Below are 22,269 nucleotides of genomic sequence, written 5' to 3'. Positions count from 1 at the left end.
TAAATAATTAGGTATATGGGGCAGCTAGATGACAAGTGGATAGAGTGCTAGGCCTAGCATCAGGAAGACTCAACTTCCTGAGTTCAAATCTGGCTTCAGACACTTACTAGCTGTGAGACCCTGGGCAAGTCACTTATCCCTGTTTGCCTCAGTCTCCTCATCTGTAAAATGAGCCGGAGAAGGAAATGGCAAACTGCTGCAGTGTCTTTGCCAAGAAAACCCCAAATGAGATCACAGAGTCAGACACAACTGAACAACAAGAAATTAGATATATATATAGGATAAATACAGAAAAAAAATGGAATATAGTCTAAGACGGGAACTCACTAGAAGCTAGAGGAGAATAGAAAGGCTATCTCCTGCAGAAGGTGGGATTTGAGCTTGTTTTGAAGGAAGCCAGGGTGACTAAGAGATAAAGGTAAGAAGGCAAAGCATTCCAGGCATGAGGTCAGCCAGTGAGGAAAGACAGTGAGGAAGTAGAGTGCCCTGTGCAAGGAATATTAAATATTCCCTTTTAGCTGGACTATAAACTGCACAGAGGAAAGTATAAGAGGACTAGAAAGTTAGGAAAGGGTCGGGTTATAAAGAGCTTTAAATCCCAAAGAGTTTAAATTTGATCCTGGAGAGGGAGCCTTGAGCTCAATGCGCAGGGAGAGGTGACATGGACAGACCTATGCATAAGAAAAATTAAATTGCCAACTGACTGAAGGATAGATTATAGTGAGGAAACATTTAGGGCAAGGAGACCAGTTAGAAGGCTATTAGAGTAGTCAGGGCAAGAGATGATGAAGATAGCTTTCTAAACAGTCAAATAAGTGCTATGTGTCTTGGAAAGTTTGCTCTGAAGAGTTTACATTATGTGGTAAAATCATTTCCTCACTTGTTGCTCTATTTAAAGAACTTATATTGTAAAAATACACCCAAAGGTGGCTTAATTGGCCTTTTACTAACTGGGACAGGAGGTACTTTAGTCCTGAGTGTCAGATGTGAGTGCAGACAGTGCACAAAGCTGCCACTAGTATAGGAATACACTTGAGGGTGAGGAAAGGCAAGGGTAGAGAAATGAAAGTGATATACACTAACAGAAACAGAATAGGAATTAAAATAAAAAATTTTAAGGTGTATGTGGTGAAGAATAATGGAATGCCATTGTCCTCTGACTTGTATGGGGCCTGTTGCAACAATTTACACTCATAATTTTGAGGAACAAATAAATGTAGGAGAAAACCTTACCCTCTTTCCCCGTTTCCCAGCAATGTCATAGTCTGGCTGAGTTGTGAGTGATATTGATAGACAGCTGAGTCAGCCAATGGGGGAGAAGGGGGTTTACAGTAATGCCCTAAATTGGACACTAATTTGAAGTTGCCTCTCTCTCCCTTCAGGTGATTTCACAAAACAGTTTTGCAAAGCAGAAGCCTAAGCAAAATGCCCCTTACTGAGGAGAAATGTCAGGCAGTAGGCACTCCTAAATCCTCACACAGATAGCTCTTTAGTCTTTCCTTCACCCCTTTGCCACTCAAATGCTACACAGAACCTAAGCATTGGCAGTATCTCAGAGATCTACTTGAAATCCTGTTCTTAACAGTAATCGCTTCTTCAAAATCTCCAATGTACTTTCAGCCTTTCTCTTTTGTTGCCAGTATTTACATCAATTCTGTTGGTTGCCAATCCATACTCTATTCATTCTGTCTCTTGACTAGGTGATCTCTGTCAACTTCTGTCTCTAAAACCGGGCTTCTCAGTCTCTTTTCTATCTTCCCTCCTACACTCCATACTTCAACCAGTTTGGTTAAAATTGGGGTTGTGGGGGGGGGGATGACCAAAACTGAGGATGAATATTTACTCTCAGCAGTTTCATTTCACACAACTTTTGCTAGGTCTCAGGTAGATTTGAAAACTTTAAGTAATGATAAACATCAAACATTGAATACCTACTATGGATCTGGCACTGTGCTAGGTAATAAGGACCTAGACTTCAAAACAAAACAAAGCCCCAGTCCTCAAGGAGCTTCGAGTCTACTGAAAATAGATATCCACCCACAGGGTCCCTAGACTTCCAGCACGAAGATTCCAAACCGTTAGTCTTCACTTCCCCAAGACAGTGTAGGTTGCTCTATGAAGGACACCATACAGGTGACTCTCAGCATCTATTGGTGGTAAAAGGTGCCCTGTGAATTACCAGGGAGCTGTTCTCTGACTAGCCAAGTTTTTCCTTAGATCTGTAACCTATGGACTCCATAATCCATAGGAAACGAAACGTGCGGCATCCCCTCAGTCCTCCAACTCCACCGTTAGTGCTGCTAGACTGGGTGGGGGTGTGCCCCCGAGGTGTGTGGAGCTGTGGCCCCAGCAGCAGCGGCCGGATTCCCGAGGGGGGAGGAGACAGAGCTGGGGGTGTCAGTTCCGCTCCTCCCCCAGCCGTGCGAGAGGCGCTGGCCGCGGGTGGCTGAGCCCCCTTGTCCAGACACGTGGGGCTAGAGTCTGGGTCGCCTTCCCAGCTGTCAGCACAGCTTCCATTCTGCTCTCTCCTGCCCGCCCAGTTTCTCTTCTTCCAACTCCTCTTCCCCTCAGGAGTGTGCGGCCACCATGGCGTCCAGCGAGGACGAAGGCGGCAACGGGGGTTCCTCCGAGGCGGGCGAGGAGAAAGAGACGGTCAAGAAGAGGAGACTGGGCTTCCTGGCCACTGCCTGGCTCACATTCTACAACATCGCCATGACCGCCGGGTAAGTGGTGGCCGGGAGAACAGACATCCTCCTCGCGCTCTCGTCGCCCTCCCGGGACAGCTCCCCGTAGCCCTTGCAGGAGCCTGGTGGAGGGCGGTGGAGAGGTCGAGTTCGGTGGCACTCCAGAGCTGGGCCGCCTGGGGTGAGGTAGAGGGGGGGGGGGGGGAGGGGGGGGGAGGGGGCTGAATGGGGCGGTGACGGGGCGGGGAGGGGGGCGGAATGGTGGCCCCTCTTCTGGCAGCTGCCCTCGCGGGCGAGAGGGAGCAACTAGGGTGAGGGCCCTCTGCCGCTGGGGAACAGGCTGCTGGAGGCAGCTGGGACCGGGGGAGGGAGCATATAGGCAGAGGGGAGAACCGGGGGGAGGGGGACCGTGAGCTGGAGGGAGCCGCCGACCGGTTGAATGAAAGCGAGGAGGGGGGAGATAAGGTCCCCGGACTCGCGGGGCATTGCCTAATACGGTGCAGGGCGCTGGAGACGCGGCGCGTCAGTGCGCTCTGCCGGGCGGACGGTGAGGGAGGTTAAGTATAGACTGAGTTAGGAATGCGGGGGACGACCTAGGGGTACTGGGGGAGAGAGAAGAACACTCTCCCACTCACACCCACACAACGAGGGACGGCTGCTTCTCGAGGCTCAATTTACTGCTGCCGCTATGAAGAAATGCTCGTAGCCTCTTGCTGCTCCTCGGTCACCTCCATATCCTCCTTCCCACGTTTGGCTCCCAAGACGATCTGATCCATTCTAGTTCTAGCAACCAGAAGCAAAAAAGAAGCCCTCCCTGACTTATTATCCAGTGCAGAAGTTCTGGAAATGGGATTAGAAACAATTATCCATCCAGTTCCAAACTTTGTATTCAAGCACGCTGTTTCTAACCAGAGTTTTTCTGAGCATTTAACTAATCTAGCATTGTGGTCACTCTCTGTCGTCTTTTATTTCTGGCGTTAAACATGTCTTACTACTTAAGCTTTTACTAGGGTTCCTTCTTCATAGAATTCCAAGTCTCCCCTACTAAAGAACTTTTCGAAAGTTGTTGAGGAAATACTATCCCTTTCCCAAACTGCATTGCCTTTTTAATGGCCTTATGTTAGTAAGCCCCCAGTATTTCTTTCTGTATAGCAAATGGTATTGGTGAACGATTAGTAACATAGATATGATACATATTTTATTACTATTCAGTTCATTAAGTGCTCTACAGAAAATAGTATTTGCAAAATTTTAACTAAAGAAAAAACGTTTATGGAACTTGGGGGGAGGGGCAATTGGGAATACAAAAGACATGTTCTACCCTGGGTAGTTTACTATATAATGAAACAAATAAAATAAACTGTTCTACAGCAACTAAATCCTAACTTGTGTGGTATCTACTTGAATTGTAAGAGTTCAAAGAAGACAGAGATTAATGTGGGTTAAAATAATGGGAAGGGGGTGGAAATAGGACTTAAGCTGTACCTTGAAGGTAGGATGTAGATAATGAGAAAGGATGATGTTCTATGTGGAAAGAATAGCATATAAAAAAAGACTCAAAGTGGAACTGACCACGGTACACATTAAGGGGCAGTGAAAAAAACTAGCTTGACTAGTTTGGACAGTGTATATGTATGAGAATAGTAGGAAATATGTTTGGGTGAGTTGAGATTGGGGGACCTTACTCTAGAATTCACTTGAAGGTCAGACAAAGGAATTTGGACTTACTATGGTAGTTCATAGGAGCCTCTGTTCTCAAAAAGGAGGAAAGCTGTATTTTAGAAAGATTGGTGGTATTAATTAAGAGAGCAGAAGGACAAAAATCAGGAAAACAGCTGAGAGGCTGGTGCAATCCAAGTGTCAAGTGATTAGAGCCAGGACTGGGGTGTAAGTGAGAAGAATGACATCAGAGAAGCATTTTCAAAATAAGAAACAAAATGAGACTTGTTGACAGGCTCACTATTTAGAAAAGAAAAGGAAATGTTTTTAAATGTAAGATTCTTACCCTAGTAGACTAGACAACGAACAATTAAATAACAATTTTAAAAAAACTGAAGTGAAAAAAATTTAAATAATATAGGGGGTCCCAAAAGTCTTATGTGGTTTAAGTCCTAAGGTAAAATCAAAAGATATCCTTTATAATTCAGCTTCCTCATTTTACAGGTGAGGCTCAAAGTAACTTGTACAGAGTTATGACAACAGTCACAGGCTGACTAGGACTAGAACTCAGGGCTTCTGATTCCTAGTCTAGTGTTCTTTCTACTATGCAAGCATTGAATTCAAGGTGATAGAAGAATGCCATAGTGAAAATGTCATATAGGCACTTAACAATGTTTATAATTTCATTGCATGATAATATCATAGAATGTTAGAATCAAAAAAAAAAAAACCCTAAGGTCAGAATTTTGGCTAGCAAATCTGAAATTTTCTAGAAATCTTCAGATAATTGATTTAGTTCAAATAGGTAATATATGAGTTTTTTTTTCAATATATAAAGAATCATAGATCTATAGCTTCAGGCAACATCAGAGGTCACCTAGTTCAATTGGAGTCAGAGATCTGAGTTCAAATCCTAGTCCTGACACTCAACTGTGTGACTGTGGGGGATAACAATGGGAAATGTGCTGGAAAGGGACCTGGATTGGAATCCTGGCTCTGCCATTTATAACCTCTGTGATCTTGGACATTTAACAACCCCCTCCCCCAGGCCTCAGTTTCTTCATTTGTAAAATGAAATGAGGAAGTTTGAACTATAGATCCCTTTCAGATCTAAAGCTGCATTCCTGTGATCTTAGAAATTAAGCAGACCAACCTCCTCATTTTCCAAATAAGGAAACTGAGGCCTTAGGAGGTTATGTGATCTACCCAGTGGCATGGCTAGTAAGTTACATAGATGAGATTTGAATCCAAATCTTCTGACCCCATGTCTACTGTTCTTTCTACCAAATAGCAGCTTCAGATGTTTGAGAGTTGTTCAACACAGTTGATAGAACCATAAAAGTAGGTAAAGGAATGTGGGTAGAGAGAAAAATAGATGGAGAGCAGAGAAAATAAAAGGAGTAGTTGAAAAAGGCAAGAGGAGAACAAAAAAGTATAATATTAAAATTTTTAAAAAGGGAAGGAAGGAGATAAAGTTTGACGACACAGATGACCAGTAATACAAAAAAGAGATGGAGGAGAAAAAAGAAGAAGAAAATGTTGGATTTGGCAAGATGTAGAGTTAATTTAACTTTGAGAAAGTTTTCAATAGAGTAGTAGTAGAAGAAGCCCAGGGAATGTGTGAAGAGAAAGGAGTAATATATGTGCCAGGCACTGTGTTAACTTCTTTACAAATATTACTTCATTTGATCCTCATAACAACCCTTCGAGGTAGGTGCTGTTCTCATCCCCATTTTACAGTTGAGAAAACTAAGACAAACAAATTAAGTGACTTGCCAGGGTCACACAACCTAATAAAGTGAGTCCAAATTTGAACTCAGGTCTTTCTGACTCTAGGTCTAGTGCTATATCCATCACACCATCTAGAAACAATGGAAATAATTCCATTTGGAGGTTGGTCATCTTATCCAACCCCTTCATTTTATAGATGAGGAAAATGAAGCCCCTAGGAAGTTAACTGGAGTAGCATAAGGGCACACAGTAGGATTGTAATTCAGGGCGTGCTTTCAACTTTAACCCAGAAATTGTTTCCCAGTTATTCTGCTAATACTTTGGCCTCTTCCTTCTCTCATCACCAACTTGGAAAACTTCTTCTACGGACCTGGGCTTTGGTAAAAGAGCTTTAAACTTCTCTTTCTTAGAACGGGGCCACCACACCACTTCCCAACCACTTTTAAATCATGCCACTACACACATACCTTAACCTCTTCCTTTCCACCCCTGCCTCTGTTATATGTTGTCTTCCCACAGCAGAATGTTCATTCCTTAGACGCAGGAATCACCTTGCTTGTTTCTTTTTGTGTCCCTAGCACTTGGTACAGTGCCTGGCACATAGTGAGAGCTCCATAAATGCATTTTAATCCATCTATCCATTCAATTTAATCATTGTGTTAGATTTCATGTTCAAGGGATGTGGCAGCAAAAGGAAGATCTTGAACAAATCTTGACATCTGAAATGATAAGTTGAATCTAAAAAGATAAAAGCTAAAAAAAGGAAAATACCACCCTTTACTGGTGTCTCATTGTGATGTCAAGAAACTCTAGGTTCTCAAAGGCTATGAAGGTAAAGTCCAAGCCCTGGAAATTTCTATCATGCTTGAAAAGCTTTCAGGACTGTTCTGGCAACAGCCTCAGTCTGCTTCCTAAGGACCAAAGAGGCTAAATACAGAGAAGCTCATTACCTGTAGACCTGCCACTTAGGGATGAATATTTTGGTCATAGCAGCCCATGAAACAACACTACAAAATAGCTCTTGGGGAGAGGAGCTCCCTCCTGCTTGTGCAGTGACGGGGTCAGAGATACTAAAAATGACACAGTATTTAGACCTGCTATGAATATTAACTTAGTTCTGGTACTCTAAATGTAATCATATCTTATCCAATGACTAATGACTCAATATACTAGTAAAGAAATTGAATCATGCCAATAATGACTGCAACTTATAAAAGAGACAAATAAGACAAAAAAAGCAGTTAAATGAAGGATGGTTTGTAGGGTTTCCTTGAAGAGGTAAATAATAAGGGATTAGCAGAGTTGATATTATCATGTAATAAGAAACATAATTTCAGGGGATTAATAATCATTATTCAGGGCTCATGGTGAGCATTTACAAGAAAGGCAGCCTTGAAGATAATTTCATTTTATCACTAATATCTGTTGCATACAAGTGAGAAAGTACAGAAATTCTATTTAAAAAAAACAATAATGACTTCCATTTTAAATAAAATATTCTTAAATCCTTCATTTCAATATAATAAAATATGTTAGGGAAGGATGGTGAAAAACATGTTGGAAAATAAACCTCAGGATTAATAAGTAAAAGAGACTTAATCTTATAGACTATAAAGGAACTTCATGCCTGCATATAATGATTAATTTCTTTAAGAAGAGAGTTGGGAGGTGCCACACATGACAATGAACAATATCCTCACTCCCCAAATGAACTTTATTTTAATAGGCAGGAAACTAATGATTAATGATGTAAGAATAATTTCAAAATCAGTCACATTTATACAGTTAAAGACTACTGAATTGTTAGAATAGCAATTAATAAATGAAAAGAATAAAATAAATAAAAATAAAAATGAGAAAATAATGTAAGAATACATCCATGGCAACTCCAATCTAACCTATTAATAAACAAGTTAGCTTGGGGAAATGGGAAATGGATAAAGAAACAGACATTGACAAAAAGTATTTCCTGAGGAAAATTACCCAACACAAATCTATCACCATAATGTAAAGATGTTATAGAAGAGATTCCTTGTATGTTTCAGGTTGGTCTATATGACTTCTGTGGTCTCTTTTCAACTGTGCTTCTTAGTAGAGAATTTGGACAGAAGATATTGTAGGGTCAAGTGAAGTGTTTGTTTTTTTCTTTAAAGAAGGACTGAACTAGGGGCGGCCAGGTAGCACAGCAAGTAAGACCACCGGCTCCAGTGTTGAGAAGACCTGGAGATCGAATCCCGGGCTCAGACACTTAGCACTCACCCAGAAACACCTGGCCGTGTAACCTTGAGCAAGTTACTTAACCCCAATTGCTTTAAAAAAAAAAAAGGACTGAACTGAATACTTTTGCAACATTTTAAAAGGAAAAAATACTTAAAGATAACTAAAATAGAGATATATGTAATTTATGAGGTTTTTTTTTTCCCAACTAACTTAAGGTATTAACAAATTTCTTTCTACCCACAGTCTAGGACCAATATCCAATGAAATTTAAGCTTCTTGCTCCAAGACTTAACATTGGTTACTTTTTCACTAGGCCAGAGTATAGTAAAGCAATACTTTGGATGTATTTGCCAAAAAAATTTGTCATTTTTCCATTTAAAAACAAAGTGTTTATCCATCAAGATTTTTTTCTTTCCTATTTGAGGTCAAAGTATAAAGAAAAAGATTTTTTGTTTTTGCTTTTTGGAGGTAGGGCAATTGGGGTTAAGTGACTTGCCCAAGGTCACACGGCTAGTAAGTATTAAGTGTCTGAGGCCGGATTTGAACTGAGGTCCTCCTGACTCCAGGGCTAATGCTCTATTCACTGTGCCACCTAGCTGCCTCTGTATAAAGAAAAATTAATGCATATTGATGCTGAAAGGTATAACAATGGAAAGAACATGTCCTGACCTGGGAAGCAGTTAGAAGGCTATGTATGGTTCAAACTTTGACTCTGACATTTATGAACTACGTAACCAGAGGCATCACTTAGCTTCTTGTTAACTATCTGTGAAACAGGAAAAAAATAACATTATCTCAGTAAAAATGACATTCCTTATTTAGGTCTCTTAAAAGTAATGAGTAAACTCAGTTAAAAATCCTAGAAGTATTTATTAATGACTCAAAACATATTTATCTTTCAGTTATTGAATCTTTGTATGTACTGTGAAGATTGTCTACAATAGGACAATAAAACTGAAAGGTTGCAACAAAATATTATTATAAGGAGAGTGCTATTGCATCCGGTCTGACTTTCTTTTGGATGATCCTCAGATGGTAATTCCTAAATAACCATCCCAGGTCCCACACAGTCAGCTTTGGAGTAGTCATGATTCAATATCAGGAATTAACACAGGCCAGTGATCATCAGGCTGATAGACAGCTGGATTCTTAACAGTTCTCCCAAGCGTTGTGGCAATGACAGATAATCCTTTCATACTTTGCAATTGATACATTTGTTTGCAAAGTCTCTACTGAATTTGAAGACATATTATTAAGACATAATAAGGTAATCAGCTCAGTAAATTCCTGGTCATAAGCTCTGGCCTGTGGGGTGGGGGAATAATTTTGGCTGGGGAGGTTAAGGTAAGCAACTGCCAATTGCCTCAGTGGAATTTCCACATTGACCAAATTGAATATTTGAATGTTATAAGCACCATGCCAATACTACAACATATGATGTAAGAACTGAGTAATATAACAAACCCAAAGTTTTGCCTGACTTCTTGGTACCACAAAGAAGATGTGTGATTTTATCCCTACTAGTATGGAATGAAATCCTCCAATATGGTAACAGTTGATTCAATGAGATGGTCAAACAATTCATCACCTGTTAGACAACCCTCTAGTGACAGCCTCTTTGAACTTATCTTAGGTAGGTTGGTCCCCATCACTTGTCCAGAATTTCACAACCTTTCAGACTGGTGGTATTGCTAGAGTTTGTGCTCACCTAGTGTAGCCTTCAGTCACTCAAGTCACCCCAACCTCACAGTGATACAGTAGAAAGTACTTGGGTGGATGATTCTTATTCTTTAGTTATTAATTATTATTCTTCCACATATATGCATGAATACTTAAAGGATTCGATTTTTTCTTTTCAACCAAGAGAATTCCCATAGAAAAACTCTTTCCCCAATGAAGATTTATAACAGTAGCAGAGAATTCCTAGAAGTTGCCTAGGGCTAAACAACTTTTCACAGCTACAAAGTTACCAAACCCAACATTATCCACTATACCAGGTTGCCCCCTAACTTTTTTTCTACTTAAGTAATAACAAAAAAGATGATGCTTGAAATTAAAACTTAAAAGATTGATAAGCAAAACACCCTTAGAAATGAACTCTGATCACTGCAATGGCCACATTATCAGTGTACATACAAGGAAGCTTGATGACCCTCCTGAAGGAGAAGTGATGAACTCAATGTAGAATGAGACTTTTCTAGACATGGTCAATACAGGAATTTGTTTTGTTCTGTTGTGCTTATTAGGAGGGTTTTGTTTTTCTTGTTCCCCTTCTGATCATCTACACCCCTGTGGGAAGGGGGAAGAGGGAGGGAATAGAAATTTGACTTTTGTTAATTGAAAGAGATTCAATTTGAAAAGAAACAAAATATACCCATGAAAAAGACAGCTACTAATAAACCGGTTTCCTATTTGTATACTAGTTGAACCAGGGTTTACTTTAGGCTGATTCAACTTTCCTAGGCTGAGAAGCTGGGAAATCTTCTGGGAGAGTTATAATATGTGAGTGGAATGCCTTGGAGAGAATATGGAGCATGCATAAGACATTCTGTACCTGGTTCTGGTCTTTTAACCACTTGATTGTGAGGAGCCTTTTTGGATTGGTTATGTATGGTTGTATGGCTAGGACTGAGAGGCAGGAGAAACTTCAAAAGGGTCTAATTCAGCTTCAGACTACCTCTCTGTATCATTTACTCAAATAGCAGCCTGGTGAAGGACCATGATGGTGTAAGGAGAGAATCCTTACAAGCTTCTCCCCTCTAAGGTTATGTGGACTTGGTCTGTACCCTCTGCCTTTGTTCTTTTCCCTTTTAGGGGAAGGAGATTGGAGTCTCTGACCTTGTACTTCAATGAAAAGATCAGGATACCACTTCTCTAGTGCTGAGATGCTGAGGCTCTCAATAGAACTTACTAGACTCATAAGGATGAAGACTATACTTCCTTTACCTTGAACAGAAAAGAACAAATGTAGCTCCCTGTAACTTGGTCTCCTACCTGATGAGATGAGTGAAGAAGTCGGCAAAGATAGAAGGGGGGTGAAGAGTTGAAGTGGCATTAAAAGACTTTGAAGTGGCCCCCTTCCCTTCCGGCTACACAGCCAATCAAACCAACCTCCTCTCAATCACATGGTAAAAAGATCAGACCTAGGTGCAGAATGTTAATCTGTGCTCCAGTCTCCAGTTCACTTTCCTTACACATCATCTTAATTCTCCTCTACATGGGGAAGTTTCATTAGCCAAGAAAGCTGATGAGATACTAGGTAGGTACTAGGTAGGTAGTATACCCCAGTCGTGATAGAAAATTTTTCTACATTTTTTGTAGATAGCTGTTAGTGAAAAAGGGATTTGTTTTTCTCTTAAATTCATTTTCCATTTTTATGCATCCTTCTTTTCTCTGAGTAATCTCATTTTTAATCTGTTACTTTTTCTTGATTTGCATATATGCTTCTCTTTTTCCCTATTTCTCTACCTTTTCCTCCTACCCCACTTTGTTTCTTCTCATATGAGCATAGGATCTTAGAACTGGACGGTGCCATCAGCATCTTCTAGCGCAGGGATGGGGAACTTGTGGCCTCGAGTCCACATGTGGCCCTCTAGGTCTTTAAGTGTGGCCCTTTGACTTAACCCAAGCTTCACAGAATAAATCTCCTTAATAAAAGGATTTATTCTGAAAACGTTGACTCAGTCAAAATGCCACATCCGAGGGCCTAGAAGGCCACATGTGACCTCAAGACTGCAGGTTCCCCACACCTGTTCTAGAGCAACACACTTCATGTTGTTTTTTCTACCTTCTTCCTCATGCTTAATGGTCAAATGTTACTTTCTGCTGCTATTATATGCCTCCTCTTCTCTAAGCTTGCTAACTTGCTACTTATAATCTGCTATCATTCAGAAAATAGGTATCAAAATTTAGAATTATATGTAGGGTAAAAGAGTAAATGGGTCCTTATGGAGACCTTGAATGGTTTAACTTGAACCTGAAAAGCAAAACTAAAATGTAGCCTTCCTATGCATTGTCTTTCCTGATAGTCCCAGCAATGGGTGGTTCCCCCTTCCAGTTACTTTGTATTTGTCTTTTGTATATTTTATATGTATTTATTTGTATTTGTGTTTTTTCTGGATAAACTGTAAGCTCCCTGAAGGCAGGAACTGTCCCCCCCCACCCTTTTTGGTCTTTGTATCCTCTGTTTTTCAGTTGAGTCAGATTCTTTTGTGACCCCATTTGGGGATGTCTTGGCAAAGACACTAGAGTGGTTTGCCATTTCCTTCTCCAAATCATTTGACAGATGAGGAAATTGAGGCAAGCAGGGTTAAATGACTTGCCCAGGGTTATACAGCTACCATGTTTCCCCGATAATAAGACCTATCCCGAAAATAAGCCCTCCCCTTACTGTGTAAGAGTCCTCTAAAATAAGCCCTCCCCCGAAAATAAGCCCTATTGAGATTGCTACTGTAGTGAAGGTGATCCCCTTCACTACACGCTATATTACGGTACCCTCTGTATGCACTGTCCCCTCCCCCCACGTGAAACGCACGCCGCGCTCCGAGCTGCATCCAATCAGAGCTGCAGCAGTGAGCGCATCATCCTGTTCTTCCCCAGTGATTTGCTTATTGAATAAAGGTACATTTTTTTGTTCACATTTACCTGTTTATTAAAATTGCTGTCAATGTTCATTAAAATAAGCCCTCCCCTGAAAATAAGCCCTCTGGTGTTTTTCTGTCCAAAAAAATTAATAAGACAGTGTCTTATTATCGGGGAAACATGGTAGTGAGTATCTGAGGCTGGATTTGAACTCAGAAAGAACTGCCACACTGTGGGATATGCCAAGTAGAGCATATGTTTCTAGTTATTAAAAATCTCATTATTTTTAATTTAGAAAATATTCTGAACTCAATAAATAAAATATGCATTTCCACGTACAATTATGGAACAGAAAGTTAGGATTACACATGAAACTGAAGTTCTAATATGTACAGCATGCTTTACTTTTTAAATGTATGATAAATTCAACATGTAACTTAAATCTGTCCTGCTCTGTTGTTTTGGCCTTCTTTCTGTTCTCTTCTGTGCTATTTAAAAAAAAAAATGCTTCTGTGATCCTCTTTTTTTCTTTTTCTTTTTTTCTTAGTTAACATATCCCTAGTCCCTCTCTTCTTCCCACCCACCTTCCAATTGAAAAAAAGAAAGAAAAACCAAAGCCCTTAACTGTAAGATAACATGTATTCTCTGTCTGTCTAAATATATGGACACAGTTTGCAGGCTGTATGCATAGATGTTATTTGAAGTCTGGCCAACCATTTTAAGTGAGCTGAAGGGCTCAGTGGCTGCTCCTTCCAGGACCACTGCGGTTGAGCATTCTCTCCTTTAGTCTCTTAAGAGGAATATTGGGATAGAATTATATTCATCTCTCACACATCAAATATCTCTACTCTTGGAGTACAATGGGTTCAGCTTGAAAAACTCTGCCCCTGATGGCTCTTAAGGGTCTAGGCCAGGAGCGGGGAATCTTGGGTCTTGAGGCCACATGTGGACCTCTGGGTCCTCAAGTGTGGTCCTTTGACTGAATCCAAATTACACAGAAAAAAAAAATCCCTTTAATAAAAGGATTTGTTCTGTGAAGTTTGGATTCAGTCAAAGGGCAGCACTTGAGGACCTAGAGGGCCAGATGTGGCCTCAAGGCTGAAGGTTCCCACCCCTGACTCTAGGCTAACCCTCATTTGCTCCACCCCTCTGCACCATTTATCCAAACTAAACCATAAACAGAAGTCTGGGAAGTTGCACAAATTATAATAGGTCAGAGAAGATACAACAGTAAGGGAACTTTTCATCCCAGAGAGATAAAATACTTCTGTTTAACCAAGAAGAGGGGGGAATGATCTCACCAGTAGGAGTTCATTCTCATCAGTCTTTATGCCAGTGCTGGGAGCTAAGTAACACAGTGGGGCACACAGGCCATTAAAAGGTTTAGGATTATTTCCTCAACTGCCCCTAATCCAAATCCTACTCCTATGGGTCCTTCAGCAATCTCATTTATTGGGGTAACTGGCAATGCCTGGATAGCATTCTCTGGGGCAACCAAGAAACTTTCCACAGGCATAGCTCAGGTAACTGAGCTGTCCCTCTGGAAGACTATACACCTCACCTGGGTCAGGAAATTACCTAACAGATATGCATAGTCAAGCAAAACAAATAACCTCCAGGGTCTGTCTGAAAATGTCGGTCTTCTTTAGTACTTTCAATCTCCTTTAGGAAAAGTGAGAGGTTCTATTTAAAAGATAAAATTTTGTACTGATTTGAGTGCAGATATGGGCTATCTTCTAGACACTAAAAGGCAGAACAGGCCAGAATGAGAGCTTTCAAGTTACCTCTGGTGGAGATCTTACCAGTTAAGATAAGGTCATTTATCTGTTTAGACTCTGGAGTCCCTGATGTGACTTCATAAATAACTTCTTTGAGTTAATGCCTGAGATGTGAGTGAATTTCTGCACAAACATTATAGGTTGCCAGATATGAAAGATTAATTGTGAAGCACCATTGCTGTCAAGCAATGAGGAGTAAAAGAGAGAGAAGACTGGAGTAATGTTTCATTCTTTATCTGCTAGGCATCAGATCTAGCAAAGGAGACAGAAAGAAGATAGCATTATTTCTCATAGTTGCAGGGCCTGAGGCCTTAGATATTAATGACAATTTACTGCTCACTTAAGCCTGATTCTAAACCAGTCCTGCAGAAGCAGAATGTGTGTGTGTGTGTGTGTGTGTGTGTGTAGATTTTTGAAAGATAAGTCCTCAACCTGAGGGCAAAAAGGGAAGGGGGAAAGTGAAGCAATTAGCTAGCCTGAGGCTCCTGAGTCAATTATGCAACCTAGAGTTGCTGAATAATTCTAGATCAAAGATTGAATTGGGGGAAGAATTAGAAGCATGCTTGCCGTCTGGGAATAGATTATGTTGATAGATGCCATGTGTAAAGTCATTTAGTCTAGAAAGCAAGTAAACCTCTAGACACAGCAGAAGGTCCTGTTGCCACCCATGAGAAAAAAGAAAAGATAGGTGAGGGGGTGTGGAGGAGTGTGGATTAACCAGAGGAGGCAGCAGATGGTTAGAACTGGAAAGGACTTTAGAAAACTGGCCCAATCCCTTCATTTTCTTTCTTTAAGTTGATACATTTTTTTTGTTTTGACAAAAATGTGCAGCAAACATCCAAACAACTACCACTATAAAATAAACTCCCAAAAGATAAAACCACTTAATACTGCAATTATGACAGTATTATCACCTATCACTTTTGTAGCTCATATTGTTAATAGCAGGAACAAAGTGTGCCTTAATTCTGATATTTAATTGTGATCCTCTCCCAATGTATCTGTCCTGAGATTTGCTGCCTTTTAATGTCGCTTGGTTTTTCCTCCCTGGTTTCCTCATCCAACACTTAGAAGGGTTTTCCCATTTTCTCTGAATTCACATTCAGCAGTCCTTTTAGGCCATTACATTCATATGCTACAATTTGCTTAACTGCTCCCCAGTGCCTTTATTTTACAGTTGAAGAAACAGAGGAAGCAACATGCCCAAAGAAGATCTGAAAAAGAAAGCAAAGGCAGAAATGGTGCCCTGTGCCATATAAGAGAATGCAACACCAACGGTTAGCATGTACAATAAAAAAGAGATTTGCATTTTAAGACACTGAGGACAACTGGGTTATCCAGTTTTCAGTCCCTCTAGCTCAAAAACTTTCATTAGAGTTGTAAATAACATTCCTCTGCGAGGGAATTGGAACATTACACCAAAAAAACACACTTCTGTTAAATATAGGTTGGATTCTGGGGCGATGCCTAATGTAAATATTGGTTGATGTTTTTCTGAAAGCAACAGCAAATATAATTTCAGATTTCCCATTCAAGTTAACACCCTCCCTAAAGGTGTTACTTGTGTAATTGTTCTAAGGAAAAAGCATTCCCATTCTTGAGCTAAAACTTGTGAAGTCCTTGACCTAATTTTTTAAAAATATTTTTTTTCTGTGAAGAAAGATAGTTTTAAGAATATGTTTCATAGGATAGGACAATCCTTTATAGAATCAAACTGAAAGGTGATTAGAAAAAAAAAACACCACAACTCACCTAGGGACATTGGTGTATAGGTGTGGCCAAGTACTAAGTCAATTCAACAAGCTTTTATTTAAGCATCTAATGTACCTCAGGTGCTGTGCTAGTAGGCACCTGGGATACTAAGACAAAAACTGAACCAGGCCATGCCCTCAAGGAGCTTACATTCTACTGGAATGTCATTCTTACTTTTTGAAAGGACACAGGTTTTCCCAGAAGGCTTAGGGGAATTGGAAGTGATAGCTGAATTCTTATCCCAGCTCTGCTTTCTGTGAGGCAATGGGAAAGTAACAATCTCCTTGGGCTGCATGTTTTCATCTTTTCTTCATTTGGATGTTATAAGGATGTTATAAGCCTGAAAAGGGATAGAAGATGCAAATGCAATTGGGAAAATGTGAAAGGACTATATAGCTACTAGGGAAATTGTATTAAAGACAATTTCAGTTTGAGTTTAGTATTATCCCTGGATGAATCAATTCTTTCTTCACAAACATTTGAGAGCTTAATTACTCCAGCGACACATTTAGTGGGGTGACAGAAGGGGAAGAGAGGAAAAGAAGCTGGTTTTCTAGACAGACAGGAACTGGAGCTATGATTTCATTAGCTAGGGAACTTCCCCTACCAAAGCAGATAAGAACCTCTTTTGCAATTAGAGTTAGTTTAGCACAGAGATTTTAAGTAACTTACTCAGGGTCACATATCTAGGATGTGTCAGGGGATCCTGATCTTCTTGGCTCAAGGATAAAAGCTTTCCATCCAATACTCCATAAACCTATGATATTTTATTCCCAAAACAATTACTTTTCTGATTAACAAACTGATTCAGTGGTAATATATGTATATATGCCCCTCCCTCCCCCCCATCCCTACTGCTCTAAGAATGTATCTTTTCCTAAAATAAAAGTCCTTGAAAGCAAAGACCTGATGAGGTTTCCTGACACATGGCACAGCATTTGATTTTTTAGTGAGCACTAAAATATAAACTAATATTTTCATTCAATACCTTACATTTTATACTGTACTCTGACTTTTCCAATATAGTCTTAAATCTTTTTTCTTCACCATTACAGATTTGTACATAGCAATCATATTCATGTGTTAAAGGCCTTTTGTCTCAATTTATTTCCTGAGTTTATCAAATTTTAGACCTAATTTTGGATTTTGGTGTAGTTGGTCTGCTTTCTCCTTCCCTACTGCCAAAAAATATCCTCTGGTCTCTTCAGTTCTCAAAAACGCCTCCCTTGCCCACAAGCTATAATCCTAAATTCCCTTTGCTTTTCACAGTCAGAGAAATAGGTGCCTATTTATTGCCTGTGAACTTCTTGAATGCAAAGAATGTCTTTGCATCTCTAGCACAGCCCAGTACTTGGCACATAGTAGGTACTTAATAAGTGTTTCTTGATTGATTGTTTAACCAGGGTCTTACAAGTAATAAAGCAACAGAGCCAAAGAAAAAGAAAAGGCTGTCCCCTGCCTCATTCGCTTCTTTATTTCCTGCTCTCTGACTTCAAATTCATTACTCAACTGAAACTGCTTTCTCTGAAGTCACCAGTGGACCCTTAATTGCCAGACCCATTGACCTTTTCTCTGTCCTCCTCCTTCTTTACCTCTGTGTAATATTTAACAGTGTTAATCACCCCATCTTCTCCCAAATACTTGGTCCTTCATGGGTTTTCATGATACTGTTCTTTCTTGGAACTCCTCCTACCTCTCTGACCATTCCTTCTCAGATCACCTTTGTGGATCATCATGCATGTTTTAGCCCCCTATACATATGTGTACCCCAAGGCCTTGTCCAGGGCCCTCTGTGCTATAGTCATCCCTTCCACATCTGGGAGTTTGGGGCATGGTGCCCTCGAAAGCTGGAAAATCCACATAAAATTTTTTTGGCTCTCCCGTTTTACCAGAGAAGAAATTTGAATTTTTTTTCCTTTTTCTTTTATGGGGTGCCTACAGTACCTTATTATAAGATATGGGTTAAGTATTTGGTCATAGGCTATGTTATACCATACTTTAAATATTTTTTTGTGTGTGTTTCTCAGTTTCTAAACTTTTTTCTTGTCATCTGCAGCTTCTGAAAAACTCCCCCCAAAGTTTCCATTTAATTTCTTATGCTGACCTGTGATATATCAAAACCTTGATGGGGGAAAATCAAAATGTGGAAGGGATAACTGTGCTTTCTTTTGGAAATCTCATCAGCCACCATGAGTTCAATTATCATTTCATGATGCACATGACTCCAAGATCTATATATCCAGCCCTAGCCCTTGTCAGTCTCCACCTGCCCCCCATCCCCCAAAAAAAGCTCCAGTATCTTTCTGTTGCCTCTAGGATGAAATGCAAACTCTTCTGTTTATTTGGCATTTAAAGTCCTTCACAATCTGGCTCCAAAATTCTTTATTCTGAGCTTATTATACATTTTCTGGCATGCTTGTTCTTCCTCTTATGTCTTAATCTTCCTTATATCTTCCTCTTATATTTCTTATATCTGCCTTCTTTCTCCATAACTTCCCTCTCCTCCCCTCCCTCAGCCTTACTCCCCATTCCATGCATAGAAAACACATTTTATTAATCATTGCCTGGTAGAATCTCTAGCTCCCCTGGAAGCTCAGTTCAACTGCCCCTTCTGCCTCCATCAGATCTCTCCTGATTCCTTGCAGCTGCCAATGCCCCCCTCCCCCCAATTACATTGTTTTTACTTTGTATATAGTTTGTATTATCTTATGTAAGTAATTTACTTAATAAATTACTTGCATGTTATTATCCCATGTTTGTATTCCCAGCACAGTGCCTAGTATGTATAGAGTAAGTACATAATTGTAGCAGCAAGCACCCCAGCATCCCCAGGGTGGGGGCCAACATAGGTTTTTAGATCTGCTTTTCTAAAGGAAAGCAACTCAAAATGGGTTAACAATCTTGCTTTAATCAAACATATGTCATTTACCTACTTCAGGGGAAAAAGGTCAGCACTGAGAACTTCAGAGAACACAAATAAGTTACAAGCAGAAGTTACAAGGAGACAGAGAAAGGGATCAAGCAGACAGGCGTCCAACTGTCCAACCATTACATCCTTACCTAGTCAGTTACCAGAGAGGAAAGCATCAACATATGGGTTTTCAAAGCTCGGGGGCTCTCAATGGCTGCCCAGAGTCTTGTCTGGTCAAATCACACAACACTTCTCAAAGTAAGCCCCAAAACAAAGCCTCAAATCAGGGTTTATATAGCTTTCTCTTAACTCAGATAATGTCACAACCCTCTTGACCCACTGCCCAATCACAAAGTATCTCCTGAAAACCAAGCCTCCAGCCACAGGCTCCAGGTGCACTTAAGCCTATCAAAGGGCCTAGGGACAGGGAAAATCTTAAATTCCCATTGCCATAACAATATAAATGCTTGTTGATTATTCTTTTATGTATTCTATTCAACTCATTGAGGGTCTGAAATATGTATCAATGACCAATATTCCCAATAGAACTTTTTAAAGAGGACCAAAAACATAACAAAAATAACCAATAATGGTAATTTACGTTCATATATCTCTTTAAGGTTTTACAAAGTACTTTTCATGTTTTACTTCATTTGAACAAAATGCTCCAACTCTAAATAATACAAGAAAAATGAGTTGTTATAGAACTTTTAAGCTTTTCCCAAAATACTTTCCTTGTTATTATCCCCATTTTACAGATAAAGAAACTGAGGCCCATACAGGTTAAGTGCCAAAAGTGGGATTTTGCCTGGCTCCATATGCAGTAGTCCTTTGACTGCCCAGATCAGGTTGCCTCATGTCTGTGGCCACACAAGCATTTGGACATTTATGTGTTTGCATTGCTGAAGAAAATTCAGTTGTGCTCATTTTGCTATTTCTCATAATACATTTTATTTAATCTAGGTGGTTGGTACTAGCTGTTGCCATGGTGCGATTTTATATGGAGAAAGGAACACACAAGGGTTTATACAAAAGTATTCAGAAGACACTCAAATTTTTCCAGACATTTGCATTGCTGGAGGTAAACTTTTAATCTCTACATCTTGCTTGATTTCTCTTTGTTTTATTTATATGAAAATTCATTTGATTAGAAAACCAGGTCTTTTTATACTGTTAAAATCTAGCCTCTCATTTTTTTTAGTGTAGCTTTCTCACTTTTTATGTTGTAGATGCAAAACAAATTTCAAGTTATGTAATTGCATTTTTTCTCCATTTCCTTACAGATAATCCACTGTATCATTGGTAAGTTCCTGTTTTTATGTGTACTTTCTTAGACTCACAGCCGGAAAGGACCTTAAAGGTCATTCTATCCTACCCTTTTATTTCATCCATGAGAAAATGGAAGCCTAGGGAGATTAAATGCCTTGCCCATAATCAGTCTGGCAGTAAGTGATAAAGCTGGGATTTGAATTTAGGTTCTCTGCTTCTAGAACCAGCACTGGTTAATTAAATATTTCATTAAGGGACATAGTTGACTTCTTTTTTCTCTTGAAGGAATTGTGCCAACGTCTGTAATTGTTACTGGGGTCCAAGTGAGTTCAAGAATCTTTATGGTATGGCTCATCACCCACAGTATAAAACCAGTAAGTGTGTGAATTTGTTCTATAGTAATCTACAGGAGGATTTATAATATGAGATGTTAATATACTTTAAAAAGTCAAAATATTGCTTGACACAGGCTGAATCCGGGTTTTCTACTGTTAGTTGGTTTGATATTAGGTTGACAACATTCACCAACTTACAGAATTGGAAGAGACCTCAGTAGCTACTTAGTCCAAATCATATCTATAAAATGATTCATATGATGATAAATCCTAGAAGTGATCATCTATCCTTTGCTTGAAGATCTCTAGTCAGGGGCTACATACCACCTCCCAAGGCAAATTCCATCTATATATGGTGTTAATTGTTATAAAATCTGCCTCTTTGCTACCTCTTCCCATTGCTTTGAGTCTGATCCCTCTGCCCAGTTCTCAGGTGCTTGAAGAAATTCATCAAGTTGTTTGTTTGTTTGTTTTTGATAGGGAGGAAGATTTTTTTTTTTATTTTAAATGTATTTATTTACTTTTAGTTTATAAGATTCAGTTCCACAGTCCCTTGAGTTTCAAATGTTCTTCCCCTCCCTCTCTGCCCCCCAACATGGCAGCATGCAATCACATATAGGATCTACAAATACCTTCATATTAAACATTAGTCAGGTTGTAAAGAAAGATTATAACCAACGGAGTGAACAATGAGAAAGAGAAAACAAAACAAAAAAAAAAAAGAGAGAGAACGAGTAGTTTGTTTCAGTCTGCATTCAGACTCTGTAGTTCTTTCTCTGGATGTGGGTATCTCTTTCCATCATCAGTCTTTTGGAGTCTTATAACCTTGCATTGCTGAGAGGAGCCCAGTCTATCAAAGTTAGTCATCACACATACATTGTGTCTGTAATTGTGTACAAATTTCTCCTGGTTCTGTTCTTCTCACTCAACATCAATTTATACAAGTCTCTCCAGGTAGTTATGAAGTCTGTCTGCTCCTCATTTCTTATAGCACAATAGTATTCCATTACCTTCATATACCACAACTGTTTAGCCATTCTCCAATTAATGGACATCCCTTTGATTTCCAATTCTTTGCCACTGCAAAAAGAGATGCTATAAACATTTTTGTACATTTTGGGGTCCTCCTCCCACTTTTCTGATCTCTTTGGGATACAACCCTAGAAGTGGTATTGCTGGGTCAAAGGGTATGTACTTATTTATAGCCCTTTGGGCATAGTTTCATATTGCTCTCTAGAATGATTGAATCAGTTCACAACTCCACCAACAATGCTTTAGTGTTCCAATTTTTCCACATCCTTTCCAGCATTTATCATTTTCCTGTTTTGTCATCTTAGCCAATATGACCA

At 39.7% G+C, this 22,269-nt stretch overlaps 1 protein-coding gene across 1 annotated transcript in view; it reads left to right on the top strand.

The window, feature by feature from the left end:
* Positions 1-2,401: 2,401 nt before the first annotated feature.
* HACD1 (3-hydroxyacyl-CoA dehydratase 1) overlaps positions 2,402-22,269 on the top strand; it is a 38,118-nt gene continuing 18,250 nt past the window's right edge. Inside the window, exons 1-4 of the mRNA XM_069086264.1 lie at positions 2,402-2,723; positions 20,280-20,397; positions 20,600-20,618; positions 20,871-20,959. Of these exons, the coding sequence (XP_068942365.1) occupies positions 2,587-2,723; positions 20,280-20,397; positions 20,600-20,618; positions 20,871-20,959 (363 nt within the window). The 5' untranslated portion in view covers positions 2,402-2,586. The remainder of the gene's footprint in view (positions 2,724-20,279; positions 20,398-20,599; positions 20,619-20,870; positions 20,960-22,269) is intronic.

The sequence above is a fragment of the Petaurus breviceps genome, unplaced genomic scaffold (assembly GCF_028583685.1).
Source record: "Petaurus breviceps papuanus isolate PSGF00001 unplaced genomic scaffold, PetGlider_PUasm1.0 178, whole genome shotgun sequence".
Lineage (NCBI taxonomy): Eukaryota > Metazoa > Chordata > Mammalia > Diprotodontia > Petauridae > Petaurus > Petaurus breviceps.
Note: the sequence above shows the minus strand (reverse complement) of the source record. Positions and strands in the feature narration are given on the sequence as shown.